Genomic DNA, 23,550 nt, shown 5'->3' on the forward strand with positions numbered 1-23,550 from the left:
GTATGTTTTATTTTGGGGAAAACAGGATATCAGTGCTGCTGAATATGTATTTTGATCTTCATACAGCACTTTAATCAATGATTTAATTGCATCAAATTATTTCACGGCAGAGCTTATCTCAACTAGTTATCCAACATTCTGAGTCTCCCTTCAAGAAACTTTTGGCATTTATTTCCTCTTGCTTCGTTCCTTCAGGACTTTCAAGTTCCCAAAGTGAGCATGGTGTATAGGATTCCCAGTATTCAAGTGTTAGAAAGAGAAGTTTTACACCATTCAGCTTGTTGAAACCGAACTAGGGCCTGAATATCTTTCCAGGATCAAGCAAGTGTTGTTACTACTCCACAGGAACAGGGAAGAAAAAGTAGACTATAAGACAATAGCAAAAAGTTAAAGGATAGCACTATAGAGGGAGCCCAGAATATTCAGCTAGGTGTAGCCTATAGTTTGAAATGTGAATGAAGGATTGTGCTTCCATGTTGTCTCAGAACTCCTGTTATGGACCAAAGAAAAGAGTCTTCCCTCTTCATATAGGGCAGCAGTTGTCAACTCTTTCTGGTTTGGGGGCCAATGTAACTGTAACCTAACCTCCTGCATCCCCAATATTTTTTTGGGAGGGGGGAATCCCTCAAATGCCCCGGCTCTTCTTGGTCACTTTCTGTTGAAATAACAGACTTACCAGGACCTAAACCTTTAGTCAAAATATTGTAAAACTGCCCGTGTTCCCAAGAGGTCACTGGGAGTCATTTGGATGCATTTTCCCCTAAATAATTTGGGGGGGGGGGGGGGGGCTGGGATTCACAAAAAAAATCACCTTGTGGCCGCATGTAGCCTGTGCTAGTGAAAGAGGAGGACCAGGTATGACAGGACTGAAACAAGATGAGTTTTAGTACTATTCTATGTATGCCTTTTGATTGGAACTTCAAAATTACTAAAATTACTGAACTTTGGGCCAAATAATGAGAATACAGAGCTTTAACTAGAAAAAAAATTGCATCACTATAGCTGTTCATATACTGTATGATTTTAATGTTACTAGAAATACTATAATAATTAATTCCTTGGATTATAATCCCCAGGCCCTAAAGATAACTTGAGAAAAGGGTTGTTGTTTTTTTTGGGGGGGGGGTTAGTGTATGCCTATCTACATACGTAGGAATTACTTGATATTATAACAACAGTTCATTTAATTATTTAAAATATGAATCAACACAATGCCATCCCTATGCAATGCAATAAAGAGCCTATTGCAGAATTAAGCAACCAAAGATTGACAAATATCTAAAAATGAACAGTACTTCATCGAAAAATTATATTTCACAGTTTAATCCTCCAGGGACAATTCATTGCAGACATTAAGGCTGTAACCCTATGCAACATTAGACATTCTTAAACCCACTGAAATAAATGGACTTTGGCATGTCTAACACTACATAGGATTTGGTTTAAGAGGATCTAAAAAACAATTAATCCAGAGAGACACACCACAAAACCTTTTTTTAAAATTAACAGTAATGTCCTTAAAACTTTCAGATGCTATAAAAATTCCTAGATAAATCATTCCATTGGACGGATTAAAAACTACTGAAGGCATTCTGAAAAGATCAGTTAATAAAAGGCAGAGTTCTTCAGTTCCATAAATGCATCAACATGTGTTTGTTGCTTGCTTTTAAAGTTCTGCTTACATACACACTCACCAGTACATATGCTTATGATGTAAAACTTCATTATGTAGAAATGCAGCTTGAAAATGGATCCAACCAAAAAAGTAAAATAATATCCATGCTGTTAGCAATTTTGTTTTAACCTGCATCATGACTTTGATTCTTGTGATGGCTTTGCTTTTGAAGTACAATCATGTGGTACATTCAATTCAAAAACAGAACCCTAACCTAGTTTTTATAAAAAAATAAATTCAATCTGGTAGAAAAATATCAATAATTAAATAACAGACTCTGATTCTTTGCCAGGTTTCACAAAGGAGTCCAATCCTGAGGTACTTTTGATTTCCAGCATTTTCTCTGTAGTTTCCCCATCTACAGGACTTGCTTGTTCTTTGGATTTTTCCTTTTCATGCACCCATGGGATGAAACACAAAACAGCTCCTCCAATAATAGGGGGAACTCCTGCTAAGTAGAATGCTACATCGTACGTACCTAGAAGATCACGTAGTTGTCCTGAGGAAAAAAAATACTATTACCACTACAATATGACAAAGAAGTTGAATTTGACACGCTTAGTGACAGATGGAGATAAGGCAGTATAATTCAGACTATGATGATTAAGCATCCTGATTAGTATAATGCAAACCATGCAATTCAATACAAAAGGTTCACCTTTAGTTGTTACCAACTATAAATGGAAATCCCCAGCAGTTACAGGACAGTAATTCAAATTTATGATCTCGTAACTACTGAACAGGATGCCAGCCATTTTTATTAGTATATTAGGATTCAGTACTGAAACTAAGGGATAATAAAGAATATGTACCAAGCATCCCTTTGTATTACACAGCTCAAATACAGTCCGCCCTTCCTTTACGCGGGGGATCTGTTCCGGACCCCCCGCATAAAGGGAATCCCGCCTATGCTCAAGCCCCATTTAAATTAATGGGGCTTGTGCATGCGGCGGTGCGGTGGCGCACACACCATTACCCCTTATGGGACACGACACCCCTTTTCCCCGTGCGGCTTTCAGCATATGACCCACATGTAGTCTGGGTTCTGTCCTCTCTCTCTCTCTCTCTCTTTTTGCTTCAAAATTATTAATCTTCCAATCCAGAAAATCAAATTATCTAAATTCATGTATCCTATGAGTTTATTACATGCTTTAATGTGTTAGTCGATTTGTATGTGTATCATTCAGAAGCAAAGTACAGTTGGCTCTCCTTATCCATGGATTCTTTATCCACCGATTCAAGCATCCATAGCTTGAAAATATTTTTTAAAAGTATACATTGTATTTATAAAATATTCTACATTATAGCTTGAAACAGCTTCATTGCTAAGCCATCTGTTCTTGATGATTTCTTTCTTCCAAGTGCCTTGAGTTTAGTTTCTACTTCACTTTCTAAAATTGTGGGTTCATCTTCAAATAATTCTTCCTTGAATGAATCTGTCATTCTTTCACCTCTTTTATATAGTGCTTCCGTGTAATATTTGCACTTTTCATTTATTCTTGATCATAAAGCATGTTCTCCTACTGGTCATATAGCATTCTCACTCTTAGTTTAAATCTTCCTTTTATTTCTCTTATCATGTGGAAGAGGCCTCTTGGGATAGCTTTTTGTTCTCTTCTATTTCTCTTTATTGACTATTATAGTAGTTTTCTTTGTCCCTGCACACAAGTTGCTGAACAGTTGTTTCTGTCACCTTCCTGTCACAGATTCTTAACCTGTTTCTGTCACCTTTTACTTTTGCTTGTTGTCCACCCTTAACTGTTTGAAGAGATTAACCTGTCATTCAGTGAGGCTTTTTGTTCTTTTTGGCTGCAGATAGTATCTTTTTCATATTTCTTCCTTCACAATGCCCCTGACTTAAGTATGGAGTTCTTTTAGCTCCAGTCAGTTAGGCTAAATAGGGTAAATCTATTTTTTTATATCATCTTTAAATTCTACAAGGATGTTCTTCAAGTTGTATTTTGGCATTATGGTTGGTGCCACAACTGTTCCTGGTCTTGTTTTGCACAGAAAATAGATCTTCTCCATCTTCCGTTTCCAATTATTGTTGGGTTTTTTGGTGGTTGGCCTCACAAAACTCAGTCTGTTGCTATCCTGCTTCTTTTCTCAGTCCTAGGCCAAATTTTCCAATGATCTTTGGTTTTGCTCTGTTTCTTACTTTTGCATTGCCATCATCCTTGATTATCAACATATCCTGTTTGGATGTTTAATCAATTTCCCCCTGCACTCCATCATAGAATGGATAATAGACACATAAACTCCAAGGCCTAAATACCTTAAAGACATCAGGTCCTGTTTAATCTTGGAAGCAAAGCAGGGTCAGACCTGGTTAGTACTTGTATAGGAGACTACCAACAAATACCTGGTGCTGCAGGCTATATTTCAGAGGAAGAAACTGGCAAAACCACCTTTGAGTATTTCTTGCCTAAGAAAATCCGATGAAATCCATGCCAGTCGCCATAAGCTGACAGGCAACTTGAAGGCATACACACACATACACACACACACACACACGAGGATGAAAGGGAAAAGGGAGGAGGAATCTATGGCCCCTTTAGGACTAACTGACATATTTTAGCACAAGCATTTGATAAGTAATAAGATTTATTTATAGCTCGCCCAATCACAAAGAATCTGGGCGGGTTACAACAGTAAAAATACAGTCGCTGCATCTGAGGAAGTGCACTGATATCCACAAATGCTCATGCTAAAATATAAATCAAACAAACAAACAAACCACTGACAAATGGGGATTGTCAGAATTCAAACTACACAAGAATACAACTAATTAACTCTTAATAAGTTAAGCAATGCCACAATTCTTTATACTTCAGAGTTAATTACTCTGCTTTACTCAGTTTTTAAAAATAAGTATCCTGCTTACCTGCAATAGGTGGACCAACTGTCATTGGTACAGACATGAAGCCCAAAAGGAATCCAATTGCCTGAGAAACATACTGTGCACCAACAAGTTCAAATGCAATAGGTGCCATGATGCTAATGAAGCAACCATCAAAAAGACCCATGAAGAGGCAGACAGCAATAAGACCTCCAAAGGTATAGCATAATGGAATCATCATAGACATCAGGCCAATGAAGAAAAATGAAATAACCTGCACATTGGGAAAGTAAAATGTAAGTGTCAAATTGCATTGCAGAGACATAAAACAAAGGGAGTAGGCTCAGGGTAGTGTTGATGTTATACATCCATTCCAGAGCATGAGCTGTGTCCCTCTGCTCATGGAAGGCTACTCCATCCAGGGGAGAATTTAATGAATGCACATTTTTGTTGATTGATTCTTCTTTCCCTCTGCAACCTCCTCCCCCAAACACACACCTCAAGATCTGCTCCAGCATATAGAAGCTGCAAAAGAAAGATAATTTGCAAAAAGCCTCTCCCTCCCATTCGTTTCACAGAAGCCCTTGCTGAAGTAGAGCTTTCCCGAATGATGGAACACAACCATCAGCTATTGTTCATTCCAAATGATCCAAAGTCTTTTATTAAAAATCAAAGTTTCATTGCAAGATAGTGCAATTTCGGTCTCATGCAGAAAGCAATATTTATATGACATGGTCACCACTGAATACTTTGGTTATTCACAATGATAGCTGCAGCAGGCCCTCTCAATAGTTAGACCTGTTATGCTGCAGACCCGGGTGGGGAATGTGCAGCTGAGCAGATGTTGTTGAACTGTGCCCTAGCCAACAGTAAGGTATTATAACAGAACAGTCCAACAACATTTGGAGGACTACATGTTCTCCATGTGGGTATATAGGGAATGATCTGTTTTTAGATGGAGAACGATCCTTGTTTTTCATGTTAGCCTTTCACAATAAGCCAGAAAAAGTTGCAATCAGCAACAAGGCAATGTCTTCCCTCTGTCATAGACTTGAATCCTATTTGTCAAACCTAACTAAAATAGATCCACTGAATAAGGCAAATTTCACTGTTTTAATGGGCCTAATCTGAGGACAAACAATAGGATTTATGTTACAGTGTCAAGTCACTTCATAAATTCTTAAGGTAAAGGGAGAATAATTATTTCAAGCCCATGCACCTCCTCTCTTGAGTATCTAAGCAATTGTTCACAAGCAATTTTTTAAAGAGAAAAAGAGACTAAGCACAAAACCCTCTGCGGGAAGGCAATTTTCCCTGGCCCAGTTCAATCTGCTCAAGTTCATGCTCACTGCAATAGTATTCAAACTCACAGGAAAGCTGCCATGTAAAATCACACCAGCCAACCCAAGACTGACATTCTATCTACTATATCATATTGCCTCTCACAAGCCTGCTTTCCATCAAGCAAAGTAGTGGAACTTCATTTATGTTTTTTTAAATAAACTTTATTGGCTTCTTTAATATATTTAAACACTAATAAAATTACCTTACCACAAATAGAATACTGGACTTAAATTTCTATTCTATTTTGATTAAGGTATTGGTTCAATATTTCTATTAGGCAAAGGATCAATTACTGTTGAACTAATCTTCCCCTGCTCAGGCATGTTGTTTCCTAACACTGAAACTTCAAAGAGGAATCCATTTAGCTTCTCTTCCTGTTATCTGCCGACTCCAGTGAATCAACCATACGTGCTCCTTCCTAATCACACAGGTGAGGAAATATTTACTCAGGCTACAATAGACTGAACAAAGGGATTTTCTTGGATGCCATCACTTGCAAGTGGCCCTGCTGAGTCTTGAACATAAAGATATCCTTCTTTGCATTCTGATTAAAGTTCTCTGTGGGAGTCATACTTCAAGAGAAATGATTGTTTCATCTTTGACTCCCTTAAATCCAACAGGCTTCCTGTCTGATAAGGGTTTTCGTAGAGCAGACTTTAGAATGCCCATAATTGTATTGGATGACAGCTAGTCCTGGACTGCATAAGTCCAAACTGCATGTTTAGCTATTCTGATAAACTGGTACCTATGCTTGGGCAAATTAGAAAAAGAAATGTCTCAAATATGCAAACCAATGAAGAGAACAAAACACTAAGGAAGGAAACAACAAACAGAGAGGGCAAAAGCAAAAGAGTAAGGGTGAAAGAATACAGAAAATAATATGAGCAGTGTATCCAAAGTAGTAAAAGGTAGAAATTATTGCCTCATATCCAATTTGGAAAAGATTTATAGAAAACAGATTAATGTGGAGAGCATTCAATTGATCACTCAAAGCTGCTCTCTTCTTTTAAGTAGTTTCTTCTTTAAACTAGTCGGCCACTTTACACTCCAATTATTTAAATAAGAGTGAAGATGGGCATAAAGTCCTCCCTGCAGTCTAGAAGCTTCAATAATCATCCTCATTTCTCTTCCTCAATGTACTGAAAGATGGGATGACAAAAATGCTAGCAAGTCCTCAAGGAAAGCCTAGACACTACCATGTCTGTTTTCAGCATCATTCGCAGATTTCAGAAAAAACAGACTGGGGTAGAGGAACCATATCTTTTTGCCCCTACTCTGCTAGCCTTATAACCACTCTTTATCTTGATTGTTTCTTGTTAAATAAGTGATAAAGTAACATTCAGTTAAATGTTATATTACAAGTAAAATACATGTGTGATAATATAAACTGTCAGATTTTCTTTCATTACAGAACTACAGGCATCATAACATTGTTTTGTAGTGTTACATTCTGTATAATAATGTGCAGGGCAGTAAAAGAAAAAAAGGGAGGGAGAGAAAGTGGTAGACCACAGTGGTCTTAGGTCTCTTGTAATATATTACTTCTAATCTTATGATGAGGGTTATTGTGCAAAGCTGTACCTGTAGATAAACCTTTTTTGCACCAGGAATGTAATCTGCAATTCTGCCAAAGACCAATCGTCCAACTCCTGAAGTAATGCCAAGGCAAAGCAGAAGTGTTACATCTGGAACATCTTCACCAATGCGTTCTTTCACATGCTTCAGCTGTGAAACAGGAAACAGAGGAGTTGAATTTGGCAAAAATTCTACATACATATATCACAGAAAGAGTCGTATTTTAGTCCTACTTTTATAAATCTGGTTTATGCTAAGATATTAACAAATCTTTGTCCACGCATACAGCCCCCTCATTTTCTTCCTTCATGAGTTGCCTAACTTCAGTGGTAAACCAGCAACGATCCAAAATTAACTTCAGATTGTCTTTCAGGATCCTCTCTTCTTCCAAACTGATACCACTATTTTCCAGTTTGGATGAACTGAAACAATGGATAATCAGGAACATCCTGGCTTGTTTACATCTTACACAAAGAATAAATGAAGGGTTGTTCATATCTGAGCTTACAGTTGAGATACAACTGAATGTGACCACAGTATCCTTTTTTGGAACACATGCAACAAAGTCAAGATAGATATACAAGCTGGAATTCACTAAGCAGTTACAAATGCATAATCTAGAGTAACCCATTTGTGACTGCTTTGTATTTAAGATGCCTACATATTGACTGCTTTATGCAATACTTAGGGACCGTAAATGTCCCCCAGTCTCCACTTACAAGGCAGCAGCTGCTATAAGTGATGGAGGTCTGATCTGTTGTTCAGGCAGAACAGACCTTGCCGCACGAGAGCAATGTTTAGTGCGGCGAGAAGGAAGTGTGACAGGGACCCTACTTCTCCTTGTCACAAGAGAGACTGATCACAGGAAGGGTTGGAAACATTAGTCAACTGCTTGCCAACTGACAGCGGAACAGATGCCATTACCCACAGAAGCTGCTGCTTGGTAAGGACAGATTTCAGGGATAAGGCTGGGAGACACTATGGCCCGGTCCAGATGGGCGCGATAGGGCACCCTCGTCACGTGCAAGGGGCAGCACTTCTAGACACCCCTTGCCCCTGGCACGTGACGAGAGCATCAAAATGGTGGCGCCTTGTACAGATGGGTGCTGCCAACGTTACATGACGGATGTCTAGCGTCCGCACACCGCACCGCCATTGTGACATCGTGACTGTGCCACCTGCGTACTGCGGCGTCATAATGGCACCACAAGAAGAACCCGCTTTTTGAGGGTTCTTTTTGGTCCACGGGGAAGTCCCGTGGTCTGGAGGCTGCAGCTTCCCCGCGGACCAAAGCTAGGCACCGGGAGACCGTCCTTTTGGACAGACTGTCCCATGCCTATGTAACCATGTAACTAATGTGGTGAAGGCCTCAGTACACTTAAGGCACCACCTAATCTTAGAAACTAAGCAGGGTCAGCTCTGGCTAGTACTTGGATGGAAGACCACCAATGAATAACAAGTGCTGTAGGCTACATTTCATAAGAAGGAACTGGCAAAATCACTGAATATTCCTTGCCTTAAAAAAACCTGTGAACTTCATGGGGTTGCCATACGTTGGCAGGAAACTTGAAGTAACATGCACACAACTAAGGTGGTCATGAGCTACTTAGCTGATAGAGAATTTCAGCCACAACGAGTATGCAAAGTGTCTAGATTAGTCACAGAGCAGATCTTTAAAATCTCTGTGCTAGTCATGTCTTCACTAACCAATCTTAGAAAATGTGTTTCTGTCTGCTCAAATGGGTAAGTCATACTTCAATTTCTACATCAGTGCTAAAATGAAAAAGAACCTAGAAGGAATCAAGAATTATTTTTGAGACTGGTTTATTTTAGCATGAGCTTTTGAGGATTTCAGTCCACTGGTCTAATTGTTGTTTAAAAATCTAAAACAATAAATTAAATTTATTTTTTAAATTTATTTTTAAAAAATTAAAAATCTAAAAACAGTAAAAATAAAACAAAGAAAATAAGTAATTAGAAAATGTTATTTTATACAAGTAGAAACTCTTAAAGAAATATATTAAGATACACTGAGATTTAAGGAAGCAAGATTAAAAATGGAAAAAGATAATATAGCAGGTATGGAAATTAGCTTACGTCCTAATGGATGTAGTGGATGGGTTTCTAGTTCAGATAAATTACAACATATTTAACACTCACACCAACTTAATAAACTATAAATAGTTTACTCAAAAAAGCCCACTGATATAAATTAGTTTAAAAGATTTAAAGTTTTTCATAAAATTATTAAAGAAAATGTACATAAGGCCTTTTGATTTTTTTCAACCCCTTTTCAAATAGTCATACAATAGAGACATATAAAAACTGGTGCATTGCTGTAAAATAAGTGTTTATTTATGGATTTTATATTTTATATGTGTAACAGCATGCTAATTTACTCATTGTTGAATAGCAAATGCATTAAATAAATGTATGTGCTTATCTTTTTAACTTACAGTATCTTAAAAAGCAAATAGCCTCCATTGGAAATAATTAATGTCTTCCTTCCCTATTGTTCTTTCATGTAAGCCATAGGACACATATTTTAAATTTAAGAACAGTCAATATTAGTACACCAAGCAGCTTGTGTATAATCTGAAAGCTACTGTACTAAAACATAAATGGATTTATTCTCCTGACCTTTTGCCAAGCTAGCAAATGCCTGTAATTGAAAATATATCTAATTTATTTGAACAGACATTCTTTCCAAGTAAATAATCCCAAGAATGTACAGCCAGAACAGAGTTCGCACATTTGCTGTTTGATTCTATGTCAAGATCTTCATGAAATCATGAAGTTGCACGGTGAGCTCAGCAAAATCATTTGCTCCCACACTATCATATGGTAAAATACACTCCACTCTTGAAGGGTAGCAATAACAGTATACATTTTAAAGGTTCACAATGCTCTCAAGGCTTATAGAATGATAATTAGTTATGTTAGTACAATTTACTCTGGATCAAGGGAAAAAAGAAGGATCAAACTACCTGATCCTGGGATATGTTTTTAAATTTGAAAACAAAGCAGGAAAAGACCTGAGCATCCCCGATAGTATTCATCTTGTTTCAGAGAGGACACATAACCACTGGAAGAAAATATAATAAGTATTATAATAATAATTATAAGTAATTAAGTTGGAAATGACTTGAAGGCACACAACCACCACCGCCAATTAAGTATTAATTATGAATACTATAACATTAATCTGAAACGATGCCCCAGAAATTAAGTACTTAGGATCCCAGGGAACTTAGTCATGGCCTATTATTAACTACCATATCCTCACACTTTGTCAACTATACCTTCAGAGGTACAATTTTGACATTAATTATATCATAGTGGTACAGTATGTTTTGAAGTTAAAGACAGCATGACACTTCTCATGCCCATATACCAAGGGATTGTGTGTATAAAGCTTCTCTCTCTCTCTCTCTCTCTCACACACACACACACAGAGGTACTGTCAGCCCTGCATATCCACAGATTATGCATCCATGGATTTAACCATCCATGGCTTGAAAATACTATGCCACTGTATATAATAGGACTTGAGCATCCATAGATGTTGGTATCCATGAAGGAATCCTGGAACCAAACCCCAGCAGATACCAAGAGCCCACTCTATATGCAAAAAAATGAATACTGTACAGCACTATTTTTAATTGCTCAGGTAGAATACCACTGCAATCCAATGCATAATTACTAAGGAGGGAACTATAATGAACTCAGCAGTGCTTACTTCTGGCTACAAAGGAACATCCTGTCATTTATAATGGAGCTTTAACCATACCCCCCCCCCAATCAGCCATATGATATGTCTCTTTGCTCTTCTAATTCAAAGCTAAACAACCTTGCAAGATATGATGCCATTTAAAACAGCTAACATGAAGTAAACATTGTTAAAGAAAGGGGGAAAGTATCCAGTGTCTGCTTAATCATTTTCCTCATTCTATATCTTCCATTATGCTTAGGGTTGCCATATCCCGCCCCCCGGCGGGACAATCCCGGTTTGGGCGGTGCCATCCCGGTCCCGGTCCGGTTTGGCGCCCAAACCGGGACGGCCCCGCCCACCGCGGCCACCTCCGCCGCCGCGGCTCCAAGGCCTTTCTGAGGCCTGGGGTGAGGCCGGGGCGATCGCCGCCGGCCTCCTCCCCTCCTTCCTGGTCCCTGCGGGGGCCAAGAAGGAGGCGAGGCCGCGGCGATCGCCGCCGGCCTCCTCCCCTCCTTCCTGGTCCCTGCGGGGGCCAAGAAGGAGGCGAGGCCGCGGCGATCGCCGCCGGCCTCCTCCCCTCCTTCCTGGTCCCAGCCGGGGCCAAGAAGGAGCCGAGGCCGCGGCGATCGCCGCCGGCCTCCTCCCCTCCTTCCTGGTCCCTGCGGGGGCCAAGAAGGAGCCGAGGCCGGGGCGATCGCCGCCGGCCTCCTCCCCTCCTTCCTGGTCCCAGCCGGGGCCAAGAAGGAGGCGAGGCCGGGGCGATCGCCGCCGGCCTCCTCCCCTCCTTCCTGGTCCCAGCCGGGGCCAAGAAGGAGGCGAGGCCGGGGCGATCGCCGCCGGCCTCCTCCCCTCCTTCCTGGTCCCAGCCGGGGCCAAGAAGGAGCCGAGGCCGGGGCGATCGCCGCCGGCCTCCTCCCCTCCTTCCTGGTCCCAGCCGGGGCCAAGAAGGAGCCGAGGCCGGGGCGATCGCCGCCGGCCTCCTCCCCTCCTTCCTGGTCCCAGCCGGGGCCAAGAAGGAGGCGAGGCCGGGGCGATCGCCGCCGGCCTCCTCCCCTCCTTCCTGGTCCCAGCCGGGGGCCAAGAAGGAGCCGAGGCCGGGGCGATCGCCGCCGGCCTCCTCCCCTCCTTCCTGGTCCCAGCCGGGGCCAAGAAGGAGGCGAGGCCGGGGCGATCGCCGCCGGCCTCCTCCCCTCCTTCCTGGTCCCAGCCGGGGCCAAGAAGGAGGCGAGGCCGGGGCGATCGCCGCCGGCCTCCTCCCCTCCTTCCTGGGCCCTGAGGGTCCCAGGAACGAGGAGAGGCCCCGATCCTGGCCTCCGATCGTGGCGGGGCCCAGGCGGGGAGGGAAAGCCTCCTTAAGTGGAGGCTTTCCCTTGCCGCTTGGCCTCCGCTGCGATTGCGGTAAAATGTAGGACAGAATTTTCAAATGTAGGACACACTTTTTGTGTGTCCTACATTTGAAAATTTTGTCCTACATTTTTCCCGGTTTCGAGGTCCGGCACTATGGCAACCCTAATTATGCTAATAAATCTCAGTAATAGTAAAGCTTTGCATTCCCTCTCCAGTACAACACTTGTTATAAAGCCAGTGGCATAGCAACAGTGTTGTTAACTCCCACCAGGGATAAACATGGAGAAAAGGTCTAGAAATACACTATTGTTACCATGGGAGAATGGACCATTTGAAATGATAATGGAAATGTTCAAACTGTTTGAATTTCCAGGGCATTATACAACTTTTGCTGTTATCTTACTCAAGGAGAGTGTTTCTCTGCAGCTAGTCTTTCATTTCATTTTCCATGGTAACTTCATTGGTCATTTTAGCAGATATAAATTGAATTTCCTTCCTATTCTGTGCACGCTGTCATGGTGGGGGGCCTAACACTAGAGGTGCACAAAAATGGTAAATGAACAAGATCAGAATTTTACTTGAAATGCATATTTCTTGGTATGGACAAGATCTTATTTCTGAGAAACAGGAATAATGACACCCAACAATGTCACAAACTCCTGTGGCAAAATGGGACAATGAGCTGGAACACATATTATTGTGTGTAATGAGAAAACAAAGGGTTATGTATTCTAAAATACAAAGTACATACCAAATAAATTGTCCAGTTTTGTTCCATATTAACACAACTATGGATGCTGAACACCAAATACTGAACTCTGTTCCAAAATAATATTTCTTCCTTCTATGATATCTCAGACTTTCATGAATGTAAACTGAATACATGCTAATAATCCACAAATCAAGACCATTAATGTTACAGTTAGGCATACAAACTTTTGTGCACACACTGGGTGCCTTGCTTTTTCTTCCCAAAACACAGTTTCTCTCACTCCATAACATTTGGTTTCAGTTCCTTACTATCCCAGAAGTGGTTTGGTGGGTGACATGCAATCTGCTTTTCATTTTGATGGAATAGGTCTTCAGAAAACCTGTTGAGTGTGGAATTCACCAAGTTGTCTTCAAGATTATAGACATCAGAGTTTTTGTTCATTTATATTAACGGATGTTACAACAAGCTCTGAATAGAGTATGAATAATGAGATTATAAATGTGGAAATGTATATAGTCAAAGACCAATAGCAAATAGATATGGGAGACTCACTTACTTGGAAGTAAGTCACAGTAAGTTCAGGGGGACTCACTTCTGGTAAACATACATAAGAAAACGTGGTAAGGATTAAATCCCCTTTTAGCTCTGAGATATGAGTACATTATACCCTACCCTAAAATCTTGGAATATAACAAAGAAGTCAATTACTCATGAAGAACACTACTTTGATATACAATGGCAGCCAACATTAGCCATAACTGATTGTTTTATACATACATTATCTAATTTCATTTAACTGTCATGCCTCACCATTCTTTTGCCCTGACTTTGCCCTCTAACTGTTTATACCAGTTCTGAGAAAAGATTACGTCCTAAAAAAAATAAGTACTGAGATGCAGTCACTGACAACAAATAGTCACAAGTTTTCCCTGGTATAAACGTGTACACTTAAAGAGTGCACAATACTGTGGAAACAATAGATTCCTAACACCTTTCATATGTAATGTACCACTTTCAGATGGAAGTGAATGGGCTGACTAATCAAACATAAGCACTGCCAACTCAATACTGACAGGTGCAAGAATGGGACAAAAAGTACAGAGCAGTTGCAGAAGTGTATAAAGGGGGGAATTTCACTAACCTGGATAGTCAAATTGCAGCAGAGGTTGAGATCTGAAGGAAGATAAATGTAAAGATTAGAAAAGCAAGTAAAGCACACAGGAGTCGCTGAAGATCTGGTGCCTTAGAAAAACATTGAATTGAAAAACCAAGGTACCATATTAATCTTGGGATAGAAAATGTGTGGAAGGTAGCATGGATGAAGGAAAAATAATAAGAGAGGAAAAGGTAGAAAAAGTGGAAGAAAAAGATGCCATTATGATAACTGATGGTCACACTTTTGACAGAACAGTAACATTTGACTTATAGTATTACTTATATAGGGGCAAAGGAAATAAGAATTGTTTGAAAGCAGTTAACTGCTATTAAGACAATTATACAAAAAACTGGTATAAAACTGTTTGAAAAACTAAGTAAAAGTATATTAGAACTGAATTCATATAGTTATGAGTAAACTAGATCCATAACTATAGAGGTTAAATGTGTTTTAATCACAATGAAATGGATGGACTCATGCCAAGTCTTGATTGGATTGTGCCGTAGACATTTGTTTTCAAGAGTAGGGTAAAAGAGATACACATTGTGTTCTATGGGGGTGAGGGTGGGGATTTTAGTGCATTTTTCTATCAGATTTATTTACTGAAATTACAAAAAAAACACCAGATAAATAGATACTGGACATTGTGCACAAGAATTATTTGAGGTTATATCCAAAGGGCTGCTCCAGCAGTTGGAGGGTGTTTCTGCATGTGCAAGATCAGGGGCTGCAGTCCCCAACAGAACATCCCATGCTGCCTCAGATATTTTCCACACTTCAAAGATGTCACAGACAATGGCAAGGCCTTATTATTCTCATTCACTTGTTGTCAGTTAATCAGGCCATTCAGGGGAAATACAGGGCACTATCTCTAGACAGAAAAGGCCCAATCTACAAACAGAACTGTGCTTCTATTCTTAGGATCTAAGCTATTTTGAAGCGTACATCCTAGGAATAGCTGATGCCATATATACCACATCCCTGATAAAATTCCCTGAATAGTAGTCACTTAGGCTTCACTACAAGGTAGACACCCATTGTTTTATCTATATGGGAGATTAAAGCTGAACACCAGCAATTTATTCTGATTTCATGGGGTGGGTGGATAAATTCATTGTCATGTAATAAGAAGTTACTGAGCATATCCAATCCATACAACACAACTGTAAGAAAAATTGATACTACTTTTGCTATCATGACTTCATCCTACAGAATCTTCTGACTACAACACTAGAATTTTCCAACAAATCATTCTACCTAACATACATCAAACTTTGTGTTGTTCGCCTCAAAGTCATTTCCGACTTATGGCAACCCTATTACAGGGCTTTCTTTGGCAAGGTTTGTTCAGAGAGTGTTTGCCTTTGTCTTCCTCTGGGGCTAAGGAAATGTGACTTGGCAAAGGTAACCCAGTGGGTTTCCATGGCTAAGTGGGGATTTGAACCCTGGTCTCCAGAGTCGTAGTCTAATGCTTAGTGCATTATACCATGCTTTGCTCTCAAACTACAAACCCTAAGATTCTGCAAAATGGAATCATGACATTTATAGTGATTTCAACTTGCTATAAATGTGCAGTGTTAATACACTTATTGAAAGACTCAGAACTAGCCATCTTATCAAGACTAGATAAACATTCGGAGATGCTTTAAATCAACGTTTAGATGCTTTGACCCACTGATCTCATCAGCTCTAGTTCAAATAACTAACTGGGAGCTTTAGGAGTGGTAGTCCAAAATATATGTAGGAGATCACATTGGATAAGTCTCCTTTAGTATTGGTTTTCATCTAAGAAGTTTAACTACATAAGCACACTTTTCTAATCAAGTTATCCATAACCTTCTCATAGCCAAGTTGAAAGCCCCATACTACAGCTACTCGACAAGAGGTTGATTCCATCTGGGTATCAGAGTAAGACATGCATTGTGTAGGGGCCAAAAAATTGTGACTCTTGGGTTTCAGCATCTTATCCAATAGGATGCTTTCTTCACACCAGCACAGGATGTCGGCATATAAGGTACCTGCCTATAAGTGCTTCCTCTTTTGCCATCCCTTTTTTGAAGCTGAGTTCAATACAATCTATTTTGAATCAATAGACTTCAGACTGTCTTTTTCTGGCAAAACCTTCAATTCAGTATATGATCAGGCCAACCTTGTTTTTACTTGGTAGGACCAGTTCAACTCGGGAGCGGGGGATGCATGCTTATGTAAAATTTAGACCTTGACCAGTATCAAAAAAGATGCACAATTTGAGCAAAAGAATGAAATAAAAATCAAGATCTGCAAAGGTGAGTACAACTTTGGGACCAAGAAGCTCTCCTCCAAGCACCCTTCCTAAGACTAAAATTAAGTGCAAACTTTTGTTGGTCACATAACTGTAGTTGTAGTTATATAACAACAGGATTCCCTTATCATGGATATATTTTACAAAAGAGTATGGGAATTTCCTCAGGAAGCAGTATGGGTAAGACTAGACTTATCAGTCACTGTAAAAAGCTTTGAACAGTATTAAAAGAATACAAAGTAAACTGTAGCAACAAGGTCTGCAAAGAATTAAGTAAATGCACTGGAAATTCTATGAGCTGGCACACTGGCACACATTCCAAATGTCAAATGATCCACTGCAGCAAACTTCAAGCAGAACCCTGTGGTGGTTGTATTTTGTTCAGTTTTCCAAATCCACAGGAATATGTATGAGATGGAGTTCCTGAATCAACATACTGCAAAATGTACTGGCTATGGATTTGTACTGGTTGAAGAAAAATATAATAAAGAATAAGAGAGACAAGAGAGACAACACAATGAACGTATTTCCTCTTCCCCATCTTATTCCGCCCAAAAATGGGGGAGAAGGAAAAAGGAAATTGATTTCTAGAACAAGCATCCAGATACAGTAAGAGATAAGGCAGAGAGAAAGTCTGAGTTCAGAAAAAGAAATGTTCAGGTGGAGAAACAATGGGTACAAGAGAGCTGTAAGGGGGGAATATATAAGCAGAGGAGTTGAAATAACATGGGGAGATGTCTTTGTATCTATATGCTTCCAATTCTGTTGTTCTGCACAAGATCAGACACAAAGTATAAAATATGGTTAGCAGTTTCCCTTTTATCTTTCTTACCCTTCATGCACACATCTCACCTGATTTAATCCACATCATTCTGGAAGAGGTGAAGCAACACAGCACAGAAAACCCTAATATTGAACTGTACAATCCAAGAAGGTGCATTCTTTCAATACTAATCAGAAACAGAAGATGTTTTCACCTTTGTATCTTAACAATGTGTTTTTCAACTTGAAAGCCACTTTGAGTCCCAAATGGGATAGAAATAAATAAATATTATAATAATAATAATATAGATGTGTTTCATGACTGTAACATCTTTAAAACTAAACAGATTTCCAGAAAAAGATTTATAGATTTAGGCCCGATACAGACGGGCGAAAAGCACTAGTCTGTGGCCGGGGGCGAAGGCTGAGTGTCCTCACACTCACATCCTTCCCTGTGCTACCAGAGTGCCATATTTCCATGCGCCCATTGAGACGGTGCACGTGTTGATGACATCCTTTTGGCGCAGCACCCAAATGGGGCTGTGCCAAATGGGCATAATCAAGATGCCCGGCAGTGGCTATGGCGCCTCTTCAGAGGCACAAAAAGGAGCCGGAAAAAACAGCTCCTTTTTGTGCTCTGCAGAGGCTGGATTGGTGCCACTGCATGCGTTTACCGCAGCACCGATCCGGGGCAGAAAAGGGTGGTGTCTCGCTGCCCCTAACTGCCCATCTGTACCAGGCCTTAGTTAAGGCATTTTCAAATGAAATGTGCATTATTTAATTTTTTAAGTATTGGCTGTGATGTTATATCTTGATTTTAAGGCTTATACGTCTCATCACTTTTGAGGGCACCCTTCAAAAATAGGCAAAATATGAACAACCATTTCAATTTTGTCTACACAAGCAGCCCCTTTTCTCTCCCCTGCATAGCACACTTGAAAGCAATGCACAAGTCTCTTAAATGTAGTTTTAGATTTTGTCTCAATTGGGAAATTGTCTCGAGCTCTGGAATAATCCAGAATCCTATAAATCAGCTTCAAACTATAAAGGTGCCCTGTAAGAAACAGTACCTATGATTAGTAAGAGATTTCCTTAATTAAACATTTTCTACATGAAAGGCCGTGTATGCCTTTTATTAAGCTAAAAAAAGATAGTATGTATTCACTGACTCAACCATCCATACCTTGAAAACATTCTACTACTACTACTACTACTACTACTATTAATAATAATTCCTAAAAGTAAACTTTGATTTTGCCATTTTATATAAGGGACAGAATCTTACTATGCCACTCTATATAATGGGACTTGAGCATCCATGGATTTTGGTATCCACAAGGGGTCCGGGAACCAAACCTCAGTGGATACCAAGGCCCCACTATATAAAGAGGCCTTACAGTTCTCCTTGCTTTCCTATATTCTGCCAAATAGAGTTTTTCACAACAATTATTTTTTCCTAATTACTGCAAGATGCTATTAAATTAAGAGAAACATAAATACATTTAAATAATGTCTGAAAAAAAAGGATAATGTTACACCTGTTTCTCGATCTTCTTCAGCCAGAATGTAAAATGGAATCTGTTTTGGTTTTTAAATTCATCAGTTTGTTATGTTCAATTACATCAGCAACATACTATGACTCTAAAGCAAGAAAGATATACTTACTAAGTGAACATAAGGTATGAAATATCCAAATAAGGCAGCTGGAATTCCGAAAGCCCAAATTCGATAGCTTGTTATTTTGAAAATGGAAAAATTGAAAATAGTTTTTGCAGGTGGAAAATTGAACTTGCCTTTTCCTCCACTTGTTTTGGCACTAGGAATGAGAGGCTTATACGTAAAGCCAGCCAGGAAGAGAACAAATACAAAACTGCACAGGACTCGGAAAGTGTTATACAGGCCAACTGATTCAATCAGTACATTTAATAGAAAAGGCAATGTTACTGTAAACAAGCTACTGCCAGCAGTGACAATTCCATTCACCAGTCCCAGACGTTTCTTGAAATAATGTCCCAAGATCACCAGGGATGGCTGATAGGTAAATGAGCAGCCACAGCCAAATAAGATTCCATAAGTGAAATAAAGAGGCCCAAGTGAGCTGCAATAAACAGAAAAAAAGGTTATATTTCACAGTCTTCTGCATATGTACTTATGTCATTATTTAAATAAAAAACTAGTGCCTTCTGACCCCCGTGCCAACATGGATTTCTACTAATGACGTTTCAAATCAGAAAATTATTTATCTCTTAAATCTTACAGATTTGTAATTCTCAAATATTTAACAAGTTTCAAATTTGATCCAATAAAATTTAGTGTGGCCATAATTCAATCCAAAATTTATCATAAATATATTTTTCTACGGATAAAAAACTAGTCTACACTGTTAGCATGACTACTCAAGTCAAACTCTGCCATATTTACAAATTCTCAGTTGCTTGTTGCCACAAACATTTGCTTCCTGAATGAAATGAAAGTACTGTTTGCAATGTACATGCAAAAAATGTCTTCTTTTTAAGGTAAACTTAGCAACTGCAGAAGGTGCAGGGGCCATTATCTCCTGAACCTTCATAGGCTGTGCTTTTGCCTTGCCCACTTTTTAAAGGGCCTACAACTTCTAGCAGGCAACCCTCACAAAACATACCACAAAGGAATGTGACCCCCCCAATCACAGAGTTACCACTGCAAAGGCCTTGTAATGGCACCACTTTGGCAGCAGAATGCAGAGCAACCCCTCCACAGAGGTCCACAACTGATAAGAAGGTTCATGTGGCAAAAGGCTGAATTTCTGTTATCCTTATAATGCCCAATATGGTTCAAAGCCTTAACCATAACCTTATGTCTCGGTTAGAAATTAATCAGAAGACAATGTATTTTAAATGAGACCAGTGTAATATGGTCACAAATTCCTTTGCCCACAGCCGTCTGTACTATTAGTATTTTTTTTGAACACTTCTAATTAGCTTGACACAAAATTAATTTTACCAAACAGGGTAAAATTAGTATTTTATATATTAAAGCATCTATAGCAAGCACATTTTTCAATAATAGTTAGAGAGAGATATTGGCAATTTATATAAATTTATAGTATAAACAAGGTGTTTGACTCAAAAAGAAATATCACCATGAAACTGAAAGGGAGTAGGGGAATAATACCATGTGCAGAAAATATACCAGCTAGAACACTATTTCAAAATTCAAGAGACATTAATAATTTAAAGTGTTATTTTTGTCAAAGATTATCCATATTACTTCGTCTACTTTGTAATATAATACTGCAAACACTAGTAGTTCATATTTTTATCCTGGTATGTACAAGCAAGCACCACAGTCATTTATTCTTTAGGGGGGAGATGGGTGGAAACAAGTAGCTAGTCTAGATCAGAATAACTATAAAATAATAATAATAATAATAATAATAATAATAATTTATATTTCCGGCCTCTCCCTGCAGATCAAGGTGGGATTACAACCTAATAAAATGCATACAAATGCAATCAATAAAATACAACAACAATAACATTAAATAAAAACTAACTATCATAATACAACAGTTGTTAACAATAAAATTGTGCAATAAACATAGTTAAGGAGTGGAGATAAGTGGATGTATGTCCTATACAGGATCAGATGGATAAGCCCGCCGGAAGAGATCCATCTTGACTGCCTTCTTAAAAGCGTCCAGGTTAATAATAAGATGGATCTCCTCCGGCAGGCTATTCCACAGTTTTGGAGCAGCGGCAGTAAATGTTATTTGGGAAGTTATCACTAATCTGGTTGTTTGTGATTCTAAAAAATTCTTTCCGGATGTTCTGAGAGTGTGGAGTGGATTATGCAGGGAGAGGCGTTCCCACAAGTAACTCGGGCCCAAGCCATATAGGGCTTTAAAGGTAATAACCAACATCTTATACTGCACCCGGAAGCTGACTGACGGCCAGTGAAGTGATTTTAACAAGGATGTTATGTGGTCAAACCTGGCTGTACCAATGACCAATCTGGCTGCCAAATTTTGGATCAATTGAAGCTTCCAAACTTGGCACAAGGGTAGCCAAATGTAGAGCGTGTTACAGAAATCAAGACGAAAGATTACCAGTGCATGTACCACTGCTTCAAGGTCCAGAAAAGGACGCAGCTGGCATATTAAACAAAGTTGATGATAAGCACTCCTGGCCGTCGCATCAACTTGAGCTGACAACTGTAAGGATGAGTTCAGGAGTACTCCCAAGCTGCAATCTTTGTCCTTTAGGGAAAGTGTAACCCCATCCAGGACAGGTTGACTAATTTCCTTCCCCAGACCTGGGGCTCCTATCGCAAGTACCTCTGTTTTCTCCGGATTCAGCTTGAGTTTGTTTCCCCTCATCCAGCCCATTACTGACCTAAGACGGGCATTCAGAGGAGAGATGCCATCCTTAGTCACTGCAGCAGTTCGAGACATAGAGAAACATATTTGGGTGTCTCCTGATGATCTCACTCAGCGGCTTCATGTAAATGTTAAACAGCATGGGGGACAGAATGGCACCCTGGGGGATGCCAGATTTTAACTCCTTTTTAGAGGAGTAATTGTCTGCCAGCATCACCATCTGGAATCTGCCCGAGAGATAGGAACGGAGCCACTGAAGCGCAGTGCTGCTGATTCCCAACTCCCTCTGGCTCAGAAGGATACAATGGTCGATGGTATCGAAGGCTGCCGAGATGTCCAAGAGCACCAACAGGGTCACACTTTCCCTGTCGATACCGGAAACGGAAATCATTGACTAAGGCGATCAAGGCAGTCTCAACTCCATATCCTGCCCTGAAGCCAGTTTGAAATGGGTCCAGATAATCGACTTCCTCCAAGACAACCCTGAGTTGGAAGGCAACTGCCCTCTCGATAACTTTGCCCAGAAATGGTAAGAGAGAGACCGGTCTATAATTGCTTCTCACCAGGGGATCAAGGGAGAGTTCTTTCAAAAGTACTAGTTTTAAGTTAGCTGGGAATTTTCCCTCCCTAAAGGATGCATTAATTATTGATCATAATAGTCTTTTTACTGCATCACCTCCCTGGGTGGTCATCCATGATGGGCAAGGATCAAGAGGACATGTTGTATTCCTTACACTTCCAAGAAGCTTGCCCACTTCATTGGTATTTACAAACTCAAAATGATCTAGTGTAATGTAGTCAATGGAGTCGCTGGATGTCTCTCTTAAAAATAGTAAGTATGCTTTTACAAAGTTTATCTAAGTTATGAAGAAATACCCTTAAGAAAATTTAAAAGATCCATTTTGAACACAAACTAGCTTGCATTGGAAAGTAGGGGGCTAAAGGAATGGAATTACAGAACCCTCATATGGCACAGAATTATGTATGTGAGAACACAAGGTGAAAACCAGTTTTTTGTCCATTTCATCCCATATGAGCCTGTTCAGAATTTAGATCTTCATTAGAGGCCCTGTTGCATGCCCCACCACACCAAAAGGCCAGGATGGTGAGTGCACAAGATAGGATTTCTATGTAGCAGCATCCCAGTTGTGAAATTCATTTCCTAGAGAAGTCAAAGTTTCTGGAGGATAGCCAGTAGTTTACTATTTTACAATTTCTTTGATCCTTAAAATCAAAATGGCTTTTCTGATTGTTTTAATTGTGTACCCATTTAATTTGTTCTGAAAAAGTTATTTTAATCTTTTTATAAATGTTCTTTTTCTTGTTTTTAACTTGTTTTTATTTGCTATACATTACATCAGGAGCCACTTCAAGTGAGCTGACAGGCAATAAACAAATTCTTAAGTGAACAAATAAAGATGTTGACATACATAGATGTTGACATACCAAATCTCTACGGATTCACAAGGGAGCCACATTTGAACATTATGAAATCGAGCCTTTGGTTTACATAGCTTTCCTTCACCCACTTTATGCATGATATGGGTACAGTACAGGTAGATATGCAAAGATATTGGAAGCCTTCATGTCAGATAAACAAAAGTATATTATAAATTATTTGAAACAAAGCATCTTCATAAACTATAGTAGGATTCATCACAGTCTGTTTAGGTTTGGATGACTCAGCAATCTGGGTTTAATCTATAAAAGTGATTAATCTATATAAGTGAAAACTTCTTAACTCCTGGGGGGGGGGGTATGTCCAAAGAAGATTATTGTGAAAAGCTTCT

General features: G+C 39.6%; 1 protein-coding gene across 1 annotated transcript in view; it reads right to left on the reverse strand.

The window, feature by feature from the left end:
- Positions 1–1,307: 1,307 nt before the first annotated feature.
- The window catches only part of SLC16A10 (solute carrier family 16 member 10), a 63,834-nt gene continuing 41,591 nt past the window's right edge, over positions 1,308–23,550 (reverse strand). Inside the window, exons 3-6 of the mRNA XM_089530563.1 lie at positions 19,069–19,501; positions 7,440–7,583; positions 4,560–4,788; positions 1,308–2,174 (exon numbers count right to left, since the gene is read on the reverse strand). Coding sequence (XP_089386689.1) covers positions 1,939–2,174; positions 4,560–4,788; positions 7,440–7,583; positions 19,069–19,501 — 1,042 coding nt within the window. The 3' untranslated portion in view covers positions 1,308–1,938. The remainder of the gene's footprint in view (positions 2,175–4,559; positions 4,789–7,439; positions 7,584–19,068; positions 19,502–23,550) is intronic.

Source organism: Sceloporus occidentalis, unplaced genomic scaffold (genome assembly GCF_023333645.1).
Source record: "Sceloporus occidentalis isolate IW3139 unplaced genomic scaffold, rSceOcc1.0.p SCAF_6, whole genome shotgun sequence".
Classification (NCBI taxonomy): domain Eukaryota; kingdom Metazoa; phylum Chordata; class Lepidosauria; order Squamata; family Phrynosomatidae; genus Sceloporus; species Sceloporus occidentalis.